We start from the raw sequence: 23,499 nt of genomic DNA, 5'->3' as shown, positions 1-23,499 counted from the left end.
TGAAAGTTTGGCCATACCTTTTTGTAACACCCTGTATAGTGATTGAATGCCAGAATGGTTGTAGTACATTCATTCTGGCTCACTGTACCTATACCTGGTGTCACAAGCAAAAGTATGTCAAGACTAACTGATTCCCTTCCCATTCCCCACATCAATTAGCACTCTCTTCCTGGATTTTCCATCCCATTGTCAAGAACCAATCTGACCTCACATAACTGCACACTGCAGTAAATTTTCAGCTGCACTACCAATGATTTCCCTCCAATTTGAAAATATGTCATTACATTCCCATATCATGAAGAGCTTCGAATTCTGAAGACACCAATTTCACTCGTGCAGCAATGCAACAATGTGTAATAATTTCTTCTGCCCAAGTGACTGATTCAACATAATGGATTTTTAGGTGTTTCTGTATAGACATGAGAGAACATTTTCTGCATTAGCAGTGGTGGAACTCTGCCATCATTTTTGTATGACAGGAGGCAATGGAGCTACAGATACTTGATCCAGTAAAGAAGTTAACCCTTAGCCATGGTGCTGGCATTTTAGCTGTATAGAATGTCATCTTTCACATTACTGTGTTCTCTTTGCATGTTGCATTATTATTCTTTCCCTTGTGATGTAGTCATTCTAAGACACACATACCATTATCCAAAGTTTGCTTGCGCATGAACATAATAACTTTCCCAGTCTAAATCATAGGACAAAAAAACAGCAACATAAAATAATTGTCACCTGAAGATGACATGAGAAGCCAAAAACTGCTTCATGACCAGATAAATATAATTCTGCAGAACATTAGGGCGCCTTTTCCTTTTTTAATATTAAAATAATTTTCCTCTGCATAATCCATTAGAAATATTTTGTAAATTATTTTTACACTCATTGTTTTCTTGCCACTTCAGATCAGTAGCTCGATGCAGAAGACAGAAAATTTTTCACAAAGAATAAATTTTCAACAAAATATTTACTAATTCATCCACTTAAGCATTCTTTACATCAGGTTACAGAACTGCATTACAATGAGTGATATTGTTTTGACCTTTCATCCCAATAAAGCTCCATAAAACACAAGGACAGTCTTCAGAGTGCAGCCACAATCTTCTTTCAATCGCTGGCTGTCAGCTAATAGACTGAATTGTCTTGCACTCTATATGTGTTTGTATTGCAGTACATATTTTGATGTATTTTAAGCACACTGCCAAACATGACATCATTTCAGTGACTGCTTCACAGCCTGTGCACATGGATCCTGCCCACCAACACCAGCTTTTCTGAATTGTACAGGTGGGAACTTTCCCTGCAATACATCCTATGTACCTGTAACCCTCCTGGCCTCAACCTTTGTCAGCCACTGTCCTCACCCATCCAGCCCCTTCCCTGTTCCCATTCCAGCACTACACAGCCGTCGTTCCACCATCACAGTCTTTTTACTTCTCTCCTTTTCCACTATGCACCCCCTCTCCATCTTTCCCCTGCCCCCTCCATCTAACCTGCAGCACCTCACTGTCCGCTGCCCCTACCATACTATCCCTCCCCACCCTCCCCCTCCCCGCCCCAGCCTCCTCCTTATCCCCACCCGGTCACCATTCCCATCACACACCTGTGCCGCTACTCGCAGTGTGGGTTCAGTTGCCTGAGACTGCTCTCTCTCTCTCTCTCTCTCTCTCTCTCTCTCTCTCTCTCTCTCTCTCTCTCTCTGTGTGTGTGTGTGTGTGTGTGTGTGTGTGTGTGTGTGTGTGTGTTAGACAGATTAAATTTTGCTGGAATAACCAGTGACAACATTAAGCAGTGTAGTGATAGGTTATATTATTAATAGGGCCTACAGTACACAGATTAAGTCTCTGTGACTCACTTATGTTTGGTTTATGTATACCTTCACTCATAGTTCATCCCTGAAAGTTCTCCTTGAGATCTATGGAATTCAGCACATGATTGAATATGGGATGCAGTTACATGTTGGTCTTTCCACACCACTGTATGTATCATGGCGTGCCGAGAAATGGGAACATATAGTACAACTTTCTTGTGTTGTTGCTTCATAATGCCCAAGAGATGGGGATCGACTAGTTGCCAATGAAATTTAATATTTCTTTCAGTTTAACAAAAAAACTATTCATAGAAAAACTATTTGCTCTGTATTCACTTGATATTTATTTGCAGGATTATGCGAAGAAATCTCAAAAAATAATTGACTTCTTTGAAGAACAAGGGATAACTCAAGTGACGATCCAACCAGAATTTTTTGAGGTATGTTGGCACTCTATGTTAAAATTTCAAATAGATAACAGAATGATGGATTTCATGGCCAGTAATTACTTATAACGTCCAGGCTGCAAGACAACCAGATAAGGCTTACATAGCAAAACACTCTTTACAATGTGAACACACAAAACAAAAATTTTAGAAGCTAATATTTTAGTGAACACATTGCATTGTTTTGTGAGCTTTCATAGTGAGGTAAAAAGAAGTGTATAAACATTTAATGATTTTGACAGAAAGAAAGTGTACTTAAAGTTAAATAAAACATAAATGCTGATTTTGCATGGCAAGGAATTTCAATGGTTGAAGAGCTGAGAGATTTCTACTCAGTTTCCAGTCCTTCACCTCTGAAGACATCTCCAATGGGTGGGAATAAATGTCTGTGAATAGATTTACACATTGACCACAGCCACATGGAAGTTTTAAGAGAAGAATTTTAAGAAAATTTTGCAGTTTTATAGTAGTAACAGTGATCTTCTTTCTGTCTGACAGACTGACAATGACACCAACATTATTGCACTGCCAAGCATTGAAGAGAAAAGCTGCCTGGTACAGTGTCGTGGCCAGGGCTGCATCGAGAGACACTGCTGCCTCAAGTTGGTGCCTGGCGTCTCTGTGGACCCCGCCTGCAAACAACTGCCCCAGAAGGGTACCCCAGACAAGGAGTGCATTAAGGTGCAGTTTACTTCCAACTGCTTTGGAAGAATATAGTATATTTTTTTGGTAGTTCCAGTGTTTCCTTTGTGTCTGCTCAAAATTCTTTCCAATTGATTATGATTTATTATGATGTGGTTTCCAATCTGAAGATTGGTTACATCCTCCTGAACCTGCTTACTGAAGTCAAATCCTGGTCTCTCTCTATAATTTTAGTCCCTCCCCCCCTCATTCCAACCCCTTGATTCGGCACTTCTTCATTGATTATCTGATCAACCCATCTAATCTTCAGAATTCTTTTGTAGCACCATATTCCAAAATCTTCAGTCCACTTCTGGCCTGAGCTCTTTATTGTTCATTTTTTGCTTCTGCTGCACTCCAGAAAAATACTAGCAGAAAAGCCCTTCTGTGTATTACCAGTCTGTGTTTTATATTCTCTTTACTTGAGATATCATAAGGTGTTCTGCTACCCAAGCAGAAAAACTCATCTGCTACTTTCAGCATGTCATTTCTGAAGCTAATTGTGTTAGCATGGCCTTATTTAATTCAACTTCATTCCATTACTCTGGTCTCGGAAACTGACATTCGACTGGGAGAGCGGCGAGCTAACCATATGCCCCTCCATATCCATATCCACATCCAGTGACACCTATGAGCTGAGGATGAGACAGCGGCCGGTCAGTACCATTGGGCTTTCACGACCCATTTGGGAGTAGTTTAGTTTTTTTAAGTACATGCCATTACCCTTGTTTAACTTTTGTTGTTGTTGTTCATCATCTTATAACCTCTTTCCAAGGCACATCCACTCCATTCAGCTGCTCTTCTAAGGCACAGTTCACACTGAGGCTACACTATATACGATGCGACTCTATGTATGGTGCAAAAGCAACTCGTATCAGTGAGCTTGTAGAAACATAGTTGAAGCAACTTAACTGGTTCACACTGTAACGACAGTGATAAGACAAACACATACCTCTGTCATATCCCCTGGCGCAACACAGTATGCAGTGACTCCTTGCAATTTGCATTGTACAGTACATGGTGATGGAAATTTCATCTGACATGCCTAAAAAAATGTTTTATGTAGACGAAGTTAATTTCTCAATAAAACTTTACTTTTCACATAAAGTATTAAAAGCCACTGTTTTGGGATTCACATATTCTCTGCTATGCTGTCTTTCACATTTGGTTTTGAAGTTATTCTTAAAAAAACAACTTATAGTCCGGCATAACATCTTGATAATGTACTGGATTTCTTTTCATTATTGTGCCTAGTTATTATAGTAGTTTGCAATTAAGTAAATCACTTGGTATTTTCTAAGAAGTTCGCACTGAAGTTGAAGTCACTGGCCGGTTCACTACTGGTAGGCTTCAGGTCACAGAGTACTACATTCAAAATATAGCTAATATATCAGAATTGCTTTTAAGGGTGGAGGGAGAGTGATACCTTGTTCCATTCTTGAGTAAATAAATAAGATACGTTGGAGATTATCTGTGATGAGGTTGGCTGCTATGTGCCACATGCAAGGCTGTTGCTACCTGCTGTAGCCTGCTATGCAGAGTACACAGCTGCCCTAGGTTTATCTTTTTTGTATGCTGATGATACAGGCCAAAGCTCAAAATGGAAAACTTACTGAAATGGAAAAAAAAAGAAATGAAATGAAGACACAAAAAGTCATCTGTTGATGATGTCGAGTGGATGTTACGTCAGTCAATGCTCCCTCATTTCAGGAAACTTTGTGACAGGCATAAGAGATCTGAAATCTAATTTCTTGTTACTTGTGAATGAGCAGATGGATAAAACCAAGGAGAAGATGTCAGATTTTCCTTATCATGAGCTGCTTCCAATTTTTCACACACATTATCTACACGTACACAGAGTTCACCACCCATTTTTACAGTCAGTGATGACTGATCTCACTTCAAATCCAGCAGCATTTCTTCTGAATACTCCTAAAGCTGGATCATATACTACTTTGCAAAACTGAACTGTTGCGAAAATACTGTCCTAAGTCTATTAATTTGAAACCATGCATCATACTGAGTAAAGTACCATACTAGCTGGTCATACAAAAAAATAAACTTTTCATGGTGGCACTTTTAATGTAATTCACATGCTTCTTCCAGCTTGCCTTATTGTTAAAGAGTAGCTTCTCAGCTGAATGAACATGATGAGTAGAGATAAAATTCCTGAAAGACTTAAGTACGTGGTAGTAACACTCATTTACATAAGTAGAGATAAAGGAGTGGCTTCTAATTGTAGAAATGTCATCCTACTACCTACATTACCAAGTTTTAGTTTTGTAAATGGCTTCTCTACATAGACTGCAACCTGAAACCTCATAAACTCTTTGTGGATACAATTAGAAAAGAAAATCACTCTGCCGGCAATTTCTGGTGAGGTACTGAACAGAATTGAGGGGAAGAGGAATTTGTTGAACACAACTTGACTAGAAGAAGGGATCGGTTGCCAGGACACATTCTGAGGCATCAAGGGATCACCAATATAGTACTGGAGGGAAGTGTGAAGGTTAAAAATCATAGAGGGAGACCAAGAGATGAATATGCTAAGCAGATTCAGAAGAATGTAGGTTTCAGTAGTTATTCGGAGATGAAGAGGCTTGCACAGGATAGAGTAGCATGGAAGGCTGCATCAAACCAGTCTCTGGACTGAAGTCCACCATCATCACCACCACCACCACCAACAACAACAACAACAACATAACTCTAGTAGGGCTACTAAAATATTAAGGCATTAATGCCATTCATCTTGCATGGATGATGTCATATTAACAGATTACACAACAGGACATGACTAGAGTTGAAGTGGGAGAAACATTAATAATGATATATCCACAAGGTTCAGTGCTAGTTCCACTCCATCTTGATCAGCCTAAACGATCTGCATTCTACATCATTAATTCATACTTTCTTCAAAAACTAATTTGTTATGATGGTTGCACAAGTACTTTGATAAAGAACTCAAACACGGCCATGTTAGAGACACCCACAAGAATATGGTAACAAGTTTACAGCTAATTCACAGATTAGATTAGATTAGTACTTGTTCCATAGATCATGAATACGACACTTCGCAATGATGTGGAACATGTCAGGTTAATAAAAGGTGCTTATACAGATTCAGATTCAGATTATTTATTGGTCATTCAGCATTATTACATGCAATAGACTTCATCAGTTCACTTAGCCTATTAATTTTACAAAATAAATTTTTACATATTTAAGTTGATATTGGGCATTTCTAAAAATTCTTCTAATGAATAGAATGGATTAGTTAACAAGAATTTATGTACATTTTCTTTAAATAATTTGTCAGGCTTGATTGATGCATTTTTAGACAATTTGTTATATATTTTAATTGCCATATACTTAGAACTATTGTTTGTTTTAGCTAATCTATTTTGTGGTAACAGCAGAGAAGTACAGGTTCTTGTATAGTAGTCATGCCTCTGATTTGTTACACTTAAATTAGGTAGTTCAGCAAGTACGTAGTTAACATTGTCAAGAATATATAAATTAATAACTGTTAAAATTCTATATTTAATGAACAATGGTTTACAATTTGTTCTGTTATCTAAAAAATGGTTCAAATGCCTCTGAGCACTATGGGACTTAACATCTATGGTCATCAGTCCCCTAGAACTTAGAACTACTTAAACCTAACTAACCTAAGGACAGCACACAACACCCAGTCATCACGAGGCAGAGAAAATCCCTGACCCCGCCGGGAATCGAACCCGGGAACCCGGGCGTGGGAAGCGAGAACACTACCGCACGACCACGAGCTGCGGACCGTTCTGTTATCTACCTTAGCCATTACTCTGACTGCTTTCTTCTGGATCACCATAATTTCATTTATTTTTCTGCTGTTTCCCCTGAGTATTAACCCATACCTTAAAACAGATTGAAAAAAGGCAAAGTACACTGTCCTTACGTACTCAAGTGTCGCACAACACATAAGTCTCTTCAACAAATATATAACTCTTGACAAGCTAACCTCTATGTGATCAACATGAGAGTTCCATCTTAGACTGTTGTCAAGTATGATACCTAAAAACTTTGCCTTTTGTTTTTCTATTTTTGTAGTCTTTGATAGGCTGAACCACATATTCTGGGTCTTTTCCTCATTTAATAGTAGACAATTTGCATTAAACCATGATGTTGCATTTTCTTTTGCCAATTTCATATCACTTACAAGGTTATCAAGTACATGGTTTACAGATAGAAAAGTTGTATCGTCTGCATACATATATGTCTTTTCATCTATATTTCCTGGTAAGTCATTTATGCGTAAAAGGAAAAGAAGTGGTCCCAATTTAGATCCCTGTGGCACTCCATGTTGAACCTCGAGTGTGTTTCACAGATAACTTCCTGAACTCACCACCTGTTTCCTTTTATTGAGGTATGATTTGATGAGTTTTAAACTTTTATCACACATTCCATAGTACTCAAGTTTAGAGAGCAAAAGTGAGTGGTCAACACAGTCAAAAACTTTGCTCAGATCTGTGTGTGAGCATGGTCCTCGAATGCTGCTAAAATGTTAATGCTCTGACAGAATTACAATGTCATCGGCGAACCTCAAAGTTTTTATTTCTTCTCCATGGATTTTAATACCTACTCCGAATTTTTCTTTTGTTTCCTTCACTGCTTGCTCAATATACAGATTGAATAACATTGGGGAGAGGCTACAACCTTGTCTCACTCCCTTCCTAACCACTGCTTCCCTTTCATGCCCCTCAACTCTTGTAACTGCCATTTGGTTTCTATACAAATTGTAAATAGCCTTTCGCTCCCTGTATTTTACCCCTGCCACCTTCAGAATTTGAAAGAGAGTATTCCAGTCAACATGCTCTATAGCATGTATAGCTGACCTTCCTTTTCTGTAACCAAACTGTGATGCACTTAACATACCATTTAGTTCTAGGTACTCATACATCTGCTGATATATTATGCCTTCAAAGACTTTTCCTAGTACTGGAATGAATGAAATTGGTCTGTAGTTTGCAGGATCTGATTTGATACCCTTCTTAAAGACTGGAGTTACCTTGGATAGTTTGAGAGGATCAGGAAAAACCCCTTCTATGAGACACAGGTTTATAGAATATGTTAATGGCGCTGCAATGTAATGTATGATTTCTTTCAACAGTGTGTTTGACATATTAAAAATATCAGTACTGTATGAATTTTTCATTTCTTTGATTATTTTAAGAACTTCATGTTGGCGTACCTCTTTAAAGTGTTTCAATCATGATCTGATTCTATTATGATTTAGGTTTACTCTCTTAAGATAATCTATACATGTTACATTGGGTTTACTGATCAACTTTTTGATATCATCAGCACAGTTTACAAAATATTTATTGAATGTATCTGTTGGTATTGGGACTGTCTTGTCAAAGTTTTTGACTTCACCTTTAACAGTATTAATTACTGAACAGGCTGTTTTGCATTGGTTTTTACTATTTTTTATGATATTTGTGTTGTATCTTTGTTTTGCCAATTGTAACTCTTTCTTATACAGTTTCTTAGTGGCTTTTTTGAGATTCTTAATTTCATTAGAATTGTTTACTTTGGCAAGGCGCTTCAACACCAGTAGCTTATTTTTTTAGATTCTCCAGTTCTTTGGTGTACCACAATTTACCCTTTCTTGTTTTATGATATTTCTTTTGAACAATATGGGCTTTTAAAGTGCCTGTTAAGTAATTGTGGAAAGTTTCATAAACTGTTTGGGCACTGGAATCACAGTTTTGAAATAATTTGTCCCAGTTTGTTATGCTCGGCTGGTGTGTTAGTTTTATGAGATTGTGTTTTTTTAATATCAAGGTATTGGCTTTTGTTAACTTTTGTGCAGCCTTGCTCTCATCCCCTTTTATAAAATGTCTTAACTCTACTTTTAACATGGAGTGGTCTGAGAAAACAAATTCCTTTACCTTGGCGGAGTACATATCACGAACACAGTTGACAAAAGCATTATCCAAGCATGCTTGTAATCTTGTTGGTTCTGAATTTACATGATGGAAGTTGTGCTGCCTTAGCATATTCAGTAACTTATTTACACTGGTCAAAATATCCACGGGTGTGCTGCCGGTCTATAGTGTCCAACGGGCACAATATTTCGGCGATCATACATGTCGCCATCATCAGGTGAACTGACGGACTGAGCTCCTGTGAACGTGCCGGCACGGAGATCCGTACGCTATGGCTGCTCAGAGGGAACTGGGTTCGGTCGCGGCGGCGGCCGATTTAAATACCCTCCGCCCGCGGCGCGCTCCCTCCGCCGTCCGCGCCCCACGCCACGGTCGCGCGGTGGAACAGATTGCGACGGCGTCTGAGATGACGTCGGAGTGATGGCTCTGTCCGCCGTGGTCGTCACAACTATACGTTTGCTCGATTTACTCTTGATTAACCCGATCGCTGGTTCCCAAGCCTTGCTAAGATTATAGCCACAGTCACGGTTTATGAGGTCGTTATTGGTGCGAATTTCGATGGCCTCTCTAACAACGCTGTCCCAGTATCTCGACGTCTGTACCAGAATCCTCGTGCGGTCATATTCCATGGCGTGATTTTCCGACAAACAATGTTCAGCGACCGCCGACTTGCTCGGATACATCAGGCGAGTGTGCCTCTGGTGTTCACGGCATCGATCCTCGACGGTACGCATCGTCTGACCAATATACGACTTGCCACATTGACACGGACTCTGGTACACGCCGGCCTTCCTCAAACCGAGGTCATCTTTGGCGCTCCCCACCAGTGCACGAGTTTTATTTGGAGGACAAAACACAGTTCCGACCCGGTGTTTCTTCAGAATGCGAGCGATTTTCCCCGAGAGTGCGCCTGTGTATGGAATAAATGCAGTGCCCACCTCCTCCCTCGTGACTTCATCCATCTCAAGAGGTTGTGCCGCAGTGGTTGAGCGGAGAGCACGTTGAATCTGCCACTCTGAGTACCCATTTTTCCGAAATACAGTTCTCAGATGTTCCAATTCCTGGGGTAGACTCTCTGCGTCAGAGATAGTGCGCGCCCTATGTACTAGAGTTTTAAGTACCCCATTCCTCTGTGAAGGGTGGTGGCAGCTGTCTGCGTGCAAATACAGATCAGTGTGCGTAGTCTTCCGATACACCCCATGACCTAGGGTGCCGTCAGCCCTTCTCTTGACCAAGACGTCGAGGAAAGGTAATTTACCCTCCGTTTCAGTCTCCATAGTGAATTTGATGTTGGGGTGTATGGAGTTTAGATGTGTGAGGAAGTCAAGGAGTTTATCCATACCATGTGGCCAGATGACGAACGTGTCGTCCACGTAACGGAAAAAGCAAGTAGGTTTCCATACGGATGACGACAGGGCTTCCTCCTCGAAGTTCTCCATGTACAAATTCGAGGAGGTGGGCACTGCATTTATTCCATACACAGGCGCACTCTTGGGGAAAATCGCTCGCATTCTGAAGAAACACCGGGTCGGAACTGTGTTTTGTCCTCCAAATAAAACTCGGTTTGAGGAAGGCCGGCGTGTACCAGATTCCGTGTCAATGTGGCAAGTCGTATATTGGTCAGACGATGCCTACCGTCGAGGATCGATGCCGTGAACACCAGAGGCACACTCGCCTGATGTATCCGAGCAAGTCGGCGGTCGCTGAACATTGTTTGTCGGAAAATCACGCCATGGAAATGACCGCACGAGGATTCTGGTACAGACGTCGAGATACTGGGACAGCGTTGTTAGAGAGGCCATTGAAATTCGCACCAATAACGACCTCATAAACCGTGACTGTGGCTATAATCTTAGCAAGGCTTGGGAACCAGCGATCGGGTTAATCAAGAGTAAATCGAGCAAACGTATAGTTGTGACGACCACGGCGGACAGAGCCATCACTCCGACGTCATCTCAGACGCCGTCGCAATCTGTTCCACCGCGCGACCGTGGCGTGGGGCGCGGACGGCGGAGGGAGCGCGCCGCGGGCGGAGGGTATTTAAATCGGCCGCCGCCGCGACCGAACCCAGTTCCCTCTGAGCAGCCATAGCGTACGGATCTCCGTGCCGGCACGTTCACAGGAGCTCAGTCCTTCAGTTCACCTGATGATGGCGACATGTATGATCGCCGAAATATTGTGCCCGTTGGACGCTATAGACCGGCAGCACACCCGTGGATATTTTGACTATCAAATACGCCGGGAGAAACTCAAGAATCACATCATACACCTTTACGGGGAGGAGATGTATCGCAGCATGAAGAAATTTGAAAAGTTGCGCCACCGTAGATGTCGTTTGCTAAGTACTCTTGCCTTTCTAAAGAGATGTCGTTCCGAGAATGTTGTTCCAAATTTTGCTAAGGTCATGCATCACATCGATTCTGCAGCAGCTAAGAGAATCAAGAAACGAACCAGCCTCGCATTGGTACGTGAGAGAGTGCAATTCACCCGCCGGAGCCTTGAGTTTATCTCACAGGAATTACTCAAACTACATTTGCAACTGGCTAGTAAGTTTACTTCTTGTTCCTGGGATTGGATTGATGGTGTCACCTGGGTGTCAGCTGATTCCGCCCATAAGAAGGCTACGGGACGTCAAACAGCTAAGTTCTCACGTCTCCTTGACAAACCATCTCTGCAGGTTCCGTGCAAGACTGTCATCAATTTGAGTGGCATGGTGTTGAGTGATGATGCAGTCTCGGTTTTGCAGAAAGGTCTCAACTTCGCTCCCACCCCCAAGTTCACTCCAGTCGCAGAAATTGTTAGTGCTGTTGAACAGGTTGCAGCTCGACTTCCGCCAGAATCAGCTGAGGAAATACGTCGTGAAACTTGTCGTGCGTTGACGAAATCCAAGCCGATGAAGTCAAATATCAGCAGTAAAGAGAGGGCGGCCATTCGTGATCTGAGGGAGCGCTCTGAAATTGTTGTCTTACCGGCTGACAAAGTCAATGCTACAGTTGTTGTCTCCCATAAGGACTACACTGATAAGATGCAGAGCCTGCTAAATGACGATTCCTACCGGAAGATCAGCGTTGACCCTACAAAGAAGGTGGAGAACAAGACGAGGGCGCTTCTCAAGGACGCAGATTTACCGGAGGGTGACGCTAAGAAATTGTTACCCCAAGGTCCGGTACCGCCTAGACTATATGGACTCCCCAAGGTTCACAAAGAGGGGATACCATTACGCCCCATTGTCAGCAACATCAGGGCACCTACATATTTGCTGGCCAAATACCTGACGGGAATATTAAGTCCTTATGTGGGTAAATGCCCTCATCACATCCGTAATTCCGTGGATTTTGTTAAACGCCTTGACAGCTTCAGGTTGGATGAGTCAGATATCATGGTGAGTTTTGACGTCGTTTCCTTGTTTACGAGGGTACCCCTGCGAGAGTCACTAGATTTGATTAGTCAGAAGTTTGACGAGAAGACCACTGAACTTTTTAGGCATGTCTTGACTTCCACGTATTTTCTTTTTAATGGAGAATACTACGAACAAACGGAGGGAGTCGCCAAGGTAGCCCACTCTCACCGGTGGTAGCGAATTTGTACATGGAGAACTTCGAGGAGGAAGCCCTGTCGTCATCCGTATGGAAACCTACTTGCTTTTTCCGTTACGTGGACGACACGTTCGTCATCTGGCCACATGGTATGGATAAACTCCTTGACTTCCTCACGCATCTAAACTCCATACACCCCAACATCAAATTCACTATGGAGACTGAAACGGAGGGTAAATTACCTTTCCTCGACGTCTTGGTCAAGGGAAGGGCTGACGGCACCCTAGGTCATGGGGTGTATCGGAAGACTACGCACACTGATCTGTATTTGCACGCAGACAGCTGCCACCACCCTTCACAGAGGAATGGGGTACTTAAAACTCTAGTACATAGGGCGCGCACTATCTCTGACGCAGAGTGTCTACCCCAGGAATTGGAACATCTGAGAACTGTATTTCGGAAAAATGGGTACTCAGAGTGGCAGATTCAACGTGCTCTCCGCCCAACCACTGCGGCACAACCTCTTGAGATGGATGAAGTCACGAGGGAGGAGGTGGGCACTGCATTTATTCCATACACAGGCGCACTCTTGGGGAAAATCGCTCGCATTCTGAAGAAACACCGGGTCGGAACTGTGTTTTGTCCTCCAAATAAAACTCGTGCACTGGTGGGGAGCGCCAAAGATGACCTCGGTTTGAGGAAGGCCGGCGTGTACCAGATTCCGTGTCAATGTGGCAAGTCGTATATTGGTCAGACGATGCGTACCGTCGAGGATCGATGCCGTGAACACCAGAGGCACACTCGCCTGATGTATCCGAGCAAGTCGGCGGTCGCTGAACATTGTTTGTCGGAAAATCACGCCATGGAATATGACCGCACGAGGATTCTGGTACAGACGTCGAGATACTGGGACAGCGTTGTTAGAGAGGCCATCGAAATTCGCACCAATAACGACCTCATAAACCGTGACTGTGGCTATAATCTTAGCAAGGCTTGGGAACCAGCGATCGGGTTAATCAAGAGTAAATCGAGCAAACGTATAGTTGTGACGACCACGGCGGACAGAGCCATCACTCCGACGTCATCTCAGACGCCGTCGCAATCTGTTCCACCGCGCGACCGTGGCGTGGGGCGCGGACGGCGGAGGGAGCGCGCCGCGGGCGGAGGGTATTTAAATCGGCCGCCGCCGCGACCGAACCCAGTTCCCTCTGAGCAGCCATAGCGTACGGATCTCCGTGCCGGCACGTTCACAGGAGCTCAGTCCGTCAGTTCACCTGATGATGGCGACATGTATGATCGCCGAAATATTGTGCCCGTTGGACACTATAGACCGGCAGCACACCCGTGGATATTTTGACTATCAAATACGCCGGGAGAAACTCAGGAATCACATTATTTACACTGGCTTTGTTACATGTTACATCAAAGCTTGAATTAAAAGTCTCCCCCAATTACAGTTACATACTGTTTCCATTTCGTCATGTAGCAGAGTACACTGTCTAAATTATCTAAAAAAGTTTTATCATCTGCATGAGGGGAATGGTAAATACATACTATGATAAGTTTCATTATATCACATATGATCCCAGTAATTTCAAAGTGTTTCTCTACACATGCCCAACTAAGATCTAGTGCTCTACACTCTATTTCATTTGAAACATAGATAACAGTACCACCATTACGGTACTGAGACCTGCAAAAACTGTTTCCATATTTATAACCTTCTGGTACATAGTATTGTATTTGTTCTGTTTTAAGCCAATGTTTTGATAGACATAAGAAAGAAAACTTATTCTGTGGCAATGACTCCTCCAGAATTTCAACTTTACTTTCAAGACCTTGAATGTTTAAAAATAGGATGTTGTTGTGACTTATCTGTGAGTTAGCAGGCTGGTTTTTCACATTTTTATTTTCTTCTTGGCTTGAAACCATAAAAAATTATCACTGAATGACACAGATGTATTTTTCCTTTGGCTCCTCCTTAAGCATTGCTGTGTTGCTGCTATAGTTGTCATTGGTTCTGCTACTGCTGCTGCTGTTCTTGTTGCTGTTGCTTCTGATGATAATGATGGTGCTGCTGTTGTTTCACTTATTTCTGGTGTTTGTTGTTCCACAACTGCTGTGCCTCTCTGTGAATTGTTAACTTTTGGAGTGTTCACTTGCATTAATAAAATTTCACATTTGTCTTGGAGAGGTGTAGCTTCACCGACAGCAGATTTCACATTTGTGTCTCCAGGTAACACACACTTCCTGTCCATGAGAGGTATGACTTTTCTATCATCACACTGCACATTTGAGATTTTATTTACTAGTTCTAAAATTTTTGTTACTATTAAGTTTTTTCCAAGTACATTTAGATGAGAACCTTGTGTTGTATGAATTCTTTTCCCTAAATTGCTGATGTTCACAAACGTTACATTATCAAACCTCTTGCAAATATTTTGCATCTCTTTATTTGCAGTTTCAATTTCTTTATTTGCACAGGAACGTTCTATCAAGTCGTAATGATGTGGCACTGAAAAAACAATACCATTTGTTCCTCTCAGCTCATACAGTTTTCTTTTTAGTGAGATTAAGAGATCGTTTTTTACGTTCCTAGCGACATCATTTGATCCTGCCAGGAAGATGGAAAAGTCCTTTTTGCTCAATGAGGAAATTTTTTCTTGACTCATTGATGTAGCAGCACTGAATTTTGCTCCTGGTTTTATTGTACAGTTAAAATTAAAATTCCAACTGCTTGTACGCCGAAATTCAGTGCCTATGTTTCGTCCTTGGCTGTTGGCATACAGTTCAATTTTACTAGTACTTGCTGTTCCAAGACTACCTGTTTTCTGTCTACCTTTGCAGTAAGCGAAGTCTTGTTTGGCACTATTTATTATGTCTTTTTTGTTAACACACGTCGATATTGTCTCAGTAGAACAGCTTAACGGTTTAAGATTTTTCATGAGCACTTTCACATATGATCTTTTACTTAACTGCCTTTGAAATATTCCATGTTTTACCTCATTCACAAAGTTGTTTGGTGTTCCACATGGTACACTCGAACTGTTAACAACACTGTCACAATCCGTAGTCGAAAGAGCTTGAATGTAATTTTCGCTCACTACGTTTATGTTTCTTTCACCGTTTTCTGTATCTTGTATTATCTGTTTGTGTCTTTTGTACTTCACTTCCGTCCAATTCTCAGACATATTCGTACTTTCATGGCGCGATTTTATCATGTTCATTACACATTACACAAAATATTAAATGACCGTTACTATTTTTAATTTTTGGTGGGGGTCGGGGAAATTACACACTTACTATATACAAAAATTCATCTAATGAGTAGAAGGAGTTGCCATTAAGAAATTCTTTTAATTTCCTTTTAAATGCTATATGGCTATCTGTCAGACTTCTGATGCTATTAGGTAAGTGAACAAAGACTTTTGTGGCAGCATAATTTACCCCCTTCTGAGCCAAAGTTAGATTTAACCTTGAGTTGTGAAGATCATCCTTTCTCCTAGTGTTGTAGCCATGTACACTGCTATTACTTTTGAATTCGTTTGGATTGTTAATTTCATAAGTGCATATATATATTGTGAGGCTACAGTGAAGATCTCTAGCTCTTTAAATAAGTGTCTGCAGGATAATCTTGGATGAGCTCCAGCAATTAATCTGATTACACGCTTTTGTGCAATGAACACTCTTTTACTCATTGATGAGTTACCCTAGAATATGATGCCATACGAAAGCAGAGAATGAAAATAGGCATGGTAAGCTAATTTACTCAGATGTATATCACCAAAATTTGCAGTGACCCTAATAGCATAAGTAGCTCAACTCAAACGTTTCAGCAAATCCTCTGTGTTTTTTTTTTTTCCAGTTCAACCCCTCGTCAATGCAGACACCTAGAAATTTTGAATATTCTACCTTAGCTACCGATTTCTGATCGAAGTCTATTTTTATTAATGGTGTCATTCCATTTATTGTGTGGAACCGTATATACCGTGTTTTGTCAAAGTTTAATGAGAGCTCATTTGCAGAGAACCTCTTAACGATTTTCTGAAAAACATCGTTTACAATTTCACCAGTTAATTCTTGTTTGTTGGGTGTGATAGCTATACTTGTATCATCGGCAAAAAGTATCAGCTTTGCATCTTCGTGAATATAGAATGGCAAGTCATTAATATATATTAAGAACAGCAGAGGACCCAAGACCGAACCTTGTGGCACCCCATTCTTGATTGTTCCCCAATTTGAGAAATCACCAGTTTTTTTGCATATTATGTGAACTGCTTATTTCAACTTTCTGCACTCTTCCAGTTAGGTATGATTTAAACCATTTGAGCGCTGACCCATTTATACCACAGTACTTGAGCTTATCTAGAAGTATTCCATGATTTAAACAATCAAAAGCCTTTGATAGATCACAAAAAAATCCCAGTAGGTGACTTCCGGTTACTCAGAGCATTTAATATTTCATTAGTGAAAGTATATATAGCATTTTCCATTGAAAAACCCTTCTGGAAACCAAACTGACATTTTGTTAAAACATTATTTTTACAAAGGTGTGAAGCTACTCTACAATGCATTACTTTTTCAACAGTCTAGCTGCTGAAGAGAAATTGGGCGGTAGTTGTTGACATCAGACGTATCCCCTTTTTTATGCAGTGGTTTAACAATGGCATACTTCAGTCTATCTGGAAAAATACCCTGCTTCAGAGAGCTATTACATATGTAGCTAAGAATTCCACTTATTTCTTGGGAACAAGCTTTTATTATCTTGCTGGAAATGCGATCAATTCCATGTGAGCTTTTATTCTTGAGAGTGTTTATTATCTGCCTCATTTCAGGAGGAGAGGTGGGTGGAATTTCTATTGTATCAAATGGTGTGGGTAAGGCCTCTTCCATTAACTGCCTTGCTTCTTCTAATGAACATTTAGATCCTATTTTCTCTACAACATTTAAAAAATGATTATTCAAAATGTTTTCGACTTCCAGATTGTTGTTTATCAAGTTTACATTCACTTTGATGGTGATTCCGTCATCCTGTACTCTTGGTTGCCCTGTCTCCCTTGTAATAATATTCCAAATTGTTTTGATTTTGCTATCAGAGGTATTAATCTCAGACATGATCCACATGCTTTTGGACTTTTTAATAACCTTTCTTAATGTAGCACAGTAGTTTTTATAATATTTGGCTGTATCTGGGTCATTACTCTTTCTTGTTGTTAGATACAGTTCCCTTTTGGGGTTACAAGATATTTTTATTCCTTTAGTAAGCCAAGGTTTTATGCATGATTTCTTATAATTATATTTAACTACTTTCTTGGGGAAACAGTTTTCAAATTCTCTTACAAGTGTATCATGAAACAAGTTATATTTTAAATTAGCATCGGGTTCCTTGTATACCTCATCCCAGTCTAGCTGCTGAAGATTTTCTCTGAAATTTCTAATTGTTGACTCATTAATTGAACGCACAACTTTGGAGGGTAGTTTTGAATTACTGAATGGAGCTATGTCATATACTGTAACTAGCTGAGCACCACGATCAGAAAGCCCATTCTCAACAGGACAAGAATTTATGTTTTTAAACCTATCTTGGTCAATAAAAGTGTTATCTATCAATGTGCTGCTGTCCTTTACTATCCGAGTAGGAAAATTAATGACAGATGTCAAATTGAAAGAACCGAGCAAGACTTCCAGGTCATTCTTCCTATTACACTCTTTCAGTGAATCAACATTCAAGTCCCCACAAATAATAATTTGCTTTCCCCTATCTTACAGATAGCACAACAAGGCATCCAAGTTTTCAAGGAATAAATGAAAGTTTCCTGAAGGGGACCTATGTACTGTTACAGTTATAAAGGAGCCCTCCTTCAGTTTAAGTTGACAGGCACATGCTTCTATATGTTGCTCAAGGCAAAGCTTTGTTGTATCTAAGCTTTCTACACAATGATAACTTTTGACATATATGGCAACTCCTCCTCCCACCTTATTCTCTCTACTCATACGCGTAGCTAGTTTATAACCACTGATATTTACCTTCTCCATATCAGACACAATGTGATGCTCAGACAGGTATAGTATATCTATTAAATTATCAGATTCAATGTGATCTAAACAAACCAGGAACTCATATAGTACTAGGGACAGAAAGTTGGCTGAAACCAGACGTAAATAGTAATGAAATCCTAAACTCAGATTGGAATGTATACCGCAGAGACAGGCTGGACAGTGAAGGGGGAGGCGTGTTTACAGTGATAAGAAGTGCAATAGTATCGAAGGAAATGGATGGAGATCCGAAATGTGAAATGATTTGGGTGAAGGTCACGGTTAAAGCAGGCTCAGACATGGTAATTGGATGTCTCTATAGGCCTCCTGGCTCAGCAGCTGTTGTGGCTGAGCACCTGAAGGATAATTTGGAAAATATTTCGAGTAGATTTCCCCACCATGTTATAGTTGTGGGTGGAGATTTTAATTTGCCGGATATAGACATGGAGACTAAGACGTTTATAACGGGTGGCAGGGACAAAGAATGCAGTGAAATTTTTTTAAGTGCTTTATCTGAAAACTACCTTGAGCAGTTAAACAGAGAACCGACTCGTGGCGATAACATATTAGACCTTCTGGTGACAAACAGACCCGAACTATTTGAAAAAGTTAACGCAGAACAGGGAATCCGCGATCATAAAGCGGTTACGGCATCGATGATTTCAGCCGTAAATAGGAATATTAAAAAGGGTAGGAAGATTTTTCTGTTTAGAAAAAGTGACAAAAAGCAGATTTCAGAGTACCTGTTGGCTCAACACAAAAGTTTTGTCTCAAGTACAGATAGTGTTGAGGATCAGTGGACAAAGTTCAAAACCGTCATACATAATGCGTTAGATGAGTATGTGCCAAGCAAGATCGTAAGCGATGGAAAAGAGCCACCGTGGTACAACAACCGAGTTAGAAAACTGCTGCGGAAGCAAAGGGAACTTCACAGCAAACATAAACATAGCCAAAGCCTTGCAGACAAACAAAAATTACGCAAAGCGAAATGTAGTGTGAGGAGGGCTATGCGAGAGGCGTTCCATGAATTCGAAGGTAAAGTTCTATGTACTGACTTGGCAGAAAATCCTAAGAAATTTTGGTCTTATGTCAAAGCGGTAGGTGAATCAAAACAAAATGTCCAGACACTCTGTGACCAAAATGGTACTGAAACAGAGGATAACAGACTAAAGGCCGAAATACTAAATGTCTTTTTCCAAAGTTGTTTCACAGAGGAAGATTGCACTGTAGTTCCTTCTCTAGATTGTCGCACAGATGACAAAATGGTAGATATCGAAATAGACGACAGAGGGATAGAGAAACAATTAAAATCGCTCAAAAGAGGAAAGGCCTCTGGACCTGATGGGATACCAGTTCAATTTTACACAGAGTACCCAAAGGAACTTGCCCCCCTTCTTGCAGCGGTGTACCGTAGGTCTCTAGAAGAGCGTAGCGTTCCAAAGGATTGGAAAAGGGCACAAGTCATCCCCGTTTTCAAGAAGGGATGTCGAGCAGATGTGCAGAACTATAGACCTATATCTCTAACGTCGATCAGTTGTAGAATTTTGGAACACGTATTATGTTCGAGTATAATGACTTTTCTGGAGACAAGAAATCTACTCTGTAGGAATCAGCATGGGTTTCGAAAAAGACGGTGATGTGAAACCCAGCTCGCGCTATTCGTCCACGAGACTCAGAGGGCCATAGACACGGGTTCACAGGTAGATGCCGTGTTTCTTGACTTCCGCAAGGCGTTCAATACAGTTCCCCCCAGTCGTTTAATGAACAAAGTAAGAGCATATGGACTATCAGACCACTTGTGTGATTGGATTGAGGAGTTCCTAGATAACAGGACGCAGCATGTCATTCTCAATGGAGAGAAGTCTTCCGAAGTGAGAGTGATTTCAGGTGTGCCGCAGGGGAGTGTCATAGGACTGTTGCTATTCACAATATACATAAATGACCTTGTGGATGACATCGGAAGTTCACTGAGGCTTTTTGCAGATGATGCTGTGGTGTATCGAGAGGTTGTAACAATGGAAAATTGTACTGAAATGCAGGAGGATCTGCAGCGAATTGACGCATGGTGCAGGGAATGGCAATTGAATCTCAATGTAGACAAGTGTAATGTGCTGCGAATACGCAGAAAGATAGATCCTGTATCATTTAGCTACAAAATAGCAGGTCAGGAACTGGAAGCAGTTAATACCATAAATTATCTGGGAGTACGCATTAGGAGTGATTTAAAATGGAATGATCATATAATGTTGATCGTCGGTAAAGCAGATGCCAGACTGAGATTCATTGGAAGAATCCTAAGGAAATGCAATCCGAAAACAAAGGAAGTAGGTTACAGTACGCTTGTTTGCCCACTGCTTGAATACTGCTCAGCAGTGTGGGATCCGTACCAGATAGGGTTGATAGAAGATATAGAGAAGATCCAACGGAGAGCAGCGCGCTTCGTTACAGGATCATTTAGTAATCGCGAAAGCGTTACGGAGATGATTGATAAACTCTAGTGGAAGACTCTGCAGGAGAGACGCTCAGTAGCTCGGTACGGGCTTTTGTCAAAGTTTCGAGAACATACCTTCACCGAAGAGTCCAGCAGTATATTGCTCCCTCCTACGTATATCTCGCGAAGAGACCATGAGGATAAAATCAGAGAGATTAGAGCCCACACAGAGGCATACCGACAATCCTTCTTTCCACGAACAATACGAGACTGGAATAGAAGGGAGAACCGATAGAGGTACTCAAGGTACCCTCCGCCACACACCGTCAGGTGGCTTGCGGAGTATGGATGTAGATGTAGATGTAGATGTACTTTATTCTTCAATCCCGGAATATTTTGGTGAAAAATGGTAACATTATTTTTTACTTTACTTTTCTGAGAATCTACTTTTTTCTTTAATCCACTAATATTTTGGTTAAATATGGTAAAATTATTATTTACTTACCTGTTGTGAGAATTTTGTGAGTTTTGGACCTCTTTAGCACCTGCCTGCCTGAACTTCTCATTGGACACTGATATTAGCCTAAAAAAGAGTTACATCCATGAGTACTAGTGTCCCCCCCCCCTTATAGATTTCGCTAACAACCCTGCCAGTTTACCCTTCCCTTTCCTATTGAGATGTAGGCCAGGCCTTGTGAGATCCCCCCTATCAATAGTCTCAACAGGAACCAATCCAATGTCTGACAGAGTGGCCGCCCTACGCAACTGATCCAGCTCCATATTTACCCTCCTGACAGAGTGGTTCAACTGGGGCTGATCACGCTGCACGAAATCAGGCACCAGCCCAACATTGGTATGGGTCGTTGCCGAGGCTATTTTCACAAGGTGACAGTGAACAGTTTAACTCTTAAAACAATTTAACTTACAGGTATGATAGAGATAGAGCTTCATGTGCCAAGTTCCTGGTCATCCAGATATATAATTAAATGAGGTGGCATCGACATGAGGATAAGTTAATTAGAAAGCTCATTCTTTCTGCTTTACACATAGGAGACTGTGGGATTGTGCTGACCTGCAGAGAAGATCAATAGCATACCTTCACATGAAACTGCCTTAGGGCATAATCTTATCATGGCAATGGGCAAAAAAGTATTTTCTCTACAGGTGAAGTCAGTAAGAATACTGTGTAAAGTTGATAACAGAACATCTTGCAGATCTCTCTTTGAGACCCAGGGATTTTTACATTTATTCCATAATGATAAATTTGTGTTGTTAAGAAAAAGTGTAAGTTAAGTATAAAATTCACAAGCACACTACTTGGTTTCATTTCCACATTCCTATCTGAGGTTCATAATGGAGTTCCGTATTTTGGCACAGAAGTTTGTAACAGGTTACTTGTTTATCGACAGCTGATAATGTTCTGTGTAAAGTTAAATGAATTCTTTGTGGTCATTCTATGAAACGGGAATTGATCATCTCTATATAGCTTAACACAGAGCTTTATTACAGTATTTAATCTTCAATTCATTGGTCATCTTTGTTCTTTTAGATCTCCTCACACAGTGTCGCGGAGAGTACAACAACACTTCCCTCTGATGACATTTCAGAGAAAACAGAAACTGACGAAGAGCATAACGCTTGTCAGTCAGCTGGGAGGCAAACACCAGATGAAGAAGAACAAGTTTCTGCAGCAGACGAAACCCAAGTGCCAACTATAAATGAATCTTCTCTCACTTCAGAAGTGGTTAAAGACTTATCTCAGAATAGTGACAAACATGAAAGTGAAGACCCACAAAAGGAATGTTTGTGACAAAAGCTTCTCACTGATGCCTCAGTGGGAAAAAGTGAAGATTCTGCTCTAGGCTATTGACAGTCCTGGGCCCAAATACCAGCCAAACAAGTCCAAAGAAATTTTTCACACAACTATGTTCCTGATAAAATGTTCATCCTGTGTTACCTTTAGCTTTATGTCTTTTAAGACAGCAGTGTTGATGTGTGGTGTTAAATGTTTGTGGCAAATGAAAGTGTGTGTGCAATTTGGCTGATCTAATGTGAAAGAAAATAGAGATTTTGATCTCCAGATATTGGTAGAGTGTCATATGAAATAGTGGGTTTTTTTGCCAAAGATGTGTACTGACAAATATATTTTACTAGTATGTACATATGAACCAGAAAGTTCATTTATTTTATAAACAAATTAAATAAATATGGATACTGTAAAAAGTGTTGCTTTTGTATATGTTGTGAGATTTTTTTTTTATTATAAGACTGTTTGCAACATTGTAATTGTTATTGTTGTAATTGTCATTACTGTACAAATTTTAAAGAAACAAATAAGACAATGTGCTACCTCTTTATCTCAGAGTTGCACTTACACCCAGTATCCCCAAACTGTGGAAGCATAGGCAGAGATGAGGGTGACTAAACTATCTCCAGTGAGATAAATTTGAAGAATTATAGTTCTTTCATTGACAGCAATAGGGGTTTAACCAATGTTGTTTCAGTATTATTGTTTTTTCTGCAAATCTTACATCACAGCATTTACCTGCATCCTTTCCTTTCCAGAATTTGTCACTGATTCATCTTTCACACGATGGTCTGGCTTCACTTACGGTAGCAATGTCTGTATCTC

At 40.8% G+C, this 23,499-nt stretch overlaps 1 protein-coding gene across 3 annotated transcripts in view; it reads left to right on the top strand.

Moving 5' to 3' along the window:
• The window catches only part of LOC124621799 (zinc transporter 1), a 338,684-nt gene extending 315,497 nt beyond the window's left edge, over positions 1-23,187 (top strand). For all 3 annotated transcript variants that reach the window (XM_047147236.1, XM_047147234.1, XM_047147235.1), the window contains exons 8-10: positions 2,164-2,250; positions 2,755-2,937; positions 22,417-23,187. In XM_047147236.1, coding sequence (XP_047003192.1) covers positions 2,164-2,250; positions 2,755-2,937; positions 22,417-22,677 — 531 coding nt within the window. In that variant the 3' untranslated portion in view covers positions 22,678-23,187. The remainder of the gene's footprint in view (positions 1-2,163; positions 2,251-2,754; positions 2,938-22,416) is intronic.
• Positions 23,188-23,499: the final 312 nt, after the last annotated feature.

Source organism: Schistocerca americana, chromosome 7 (genome assembly GCF_021461395.2).
Source record: "Schistocerca americana isolate TAMUIC-IGC-003095 chromosome 7, iqSchAmer2.1, whole genome shotgun sequence".
Lineage (NCBI taxonomy): Eukaryota > Metazoa > Arthropoda > Insecta > Orthoptera > Acrididae > Schistocerca > Schistocerca americana.
This window is presented reverse-complemented; position numbering and strand designations above follow the sequence as displayed.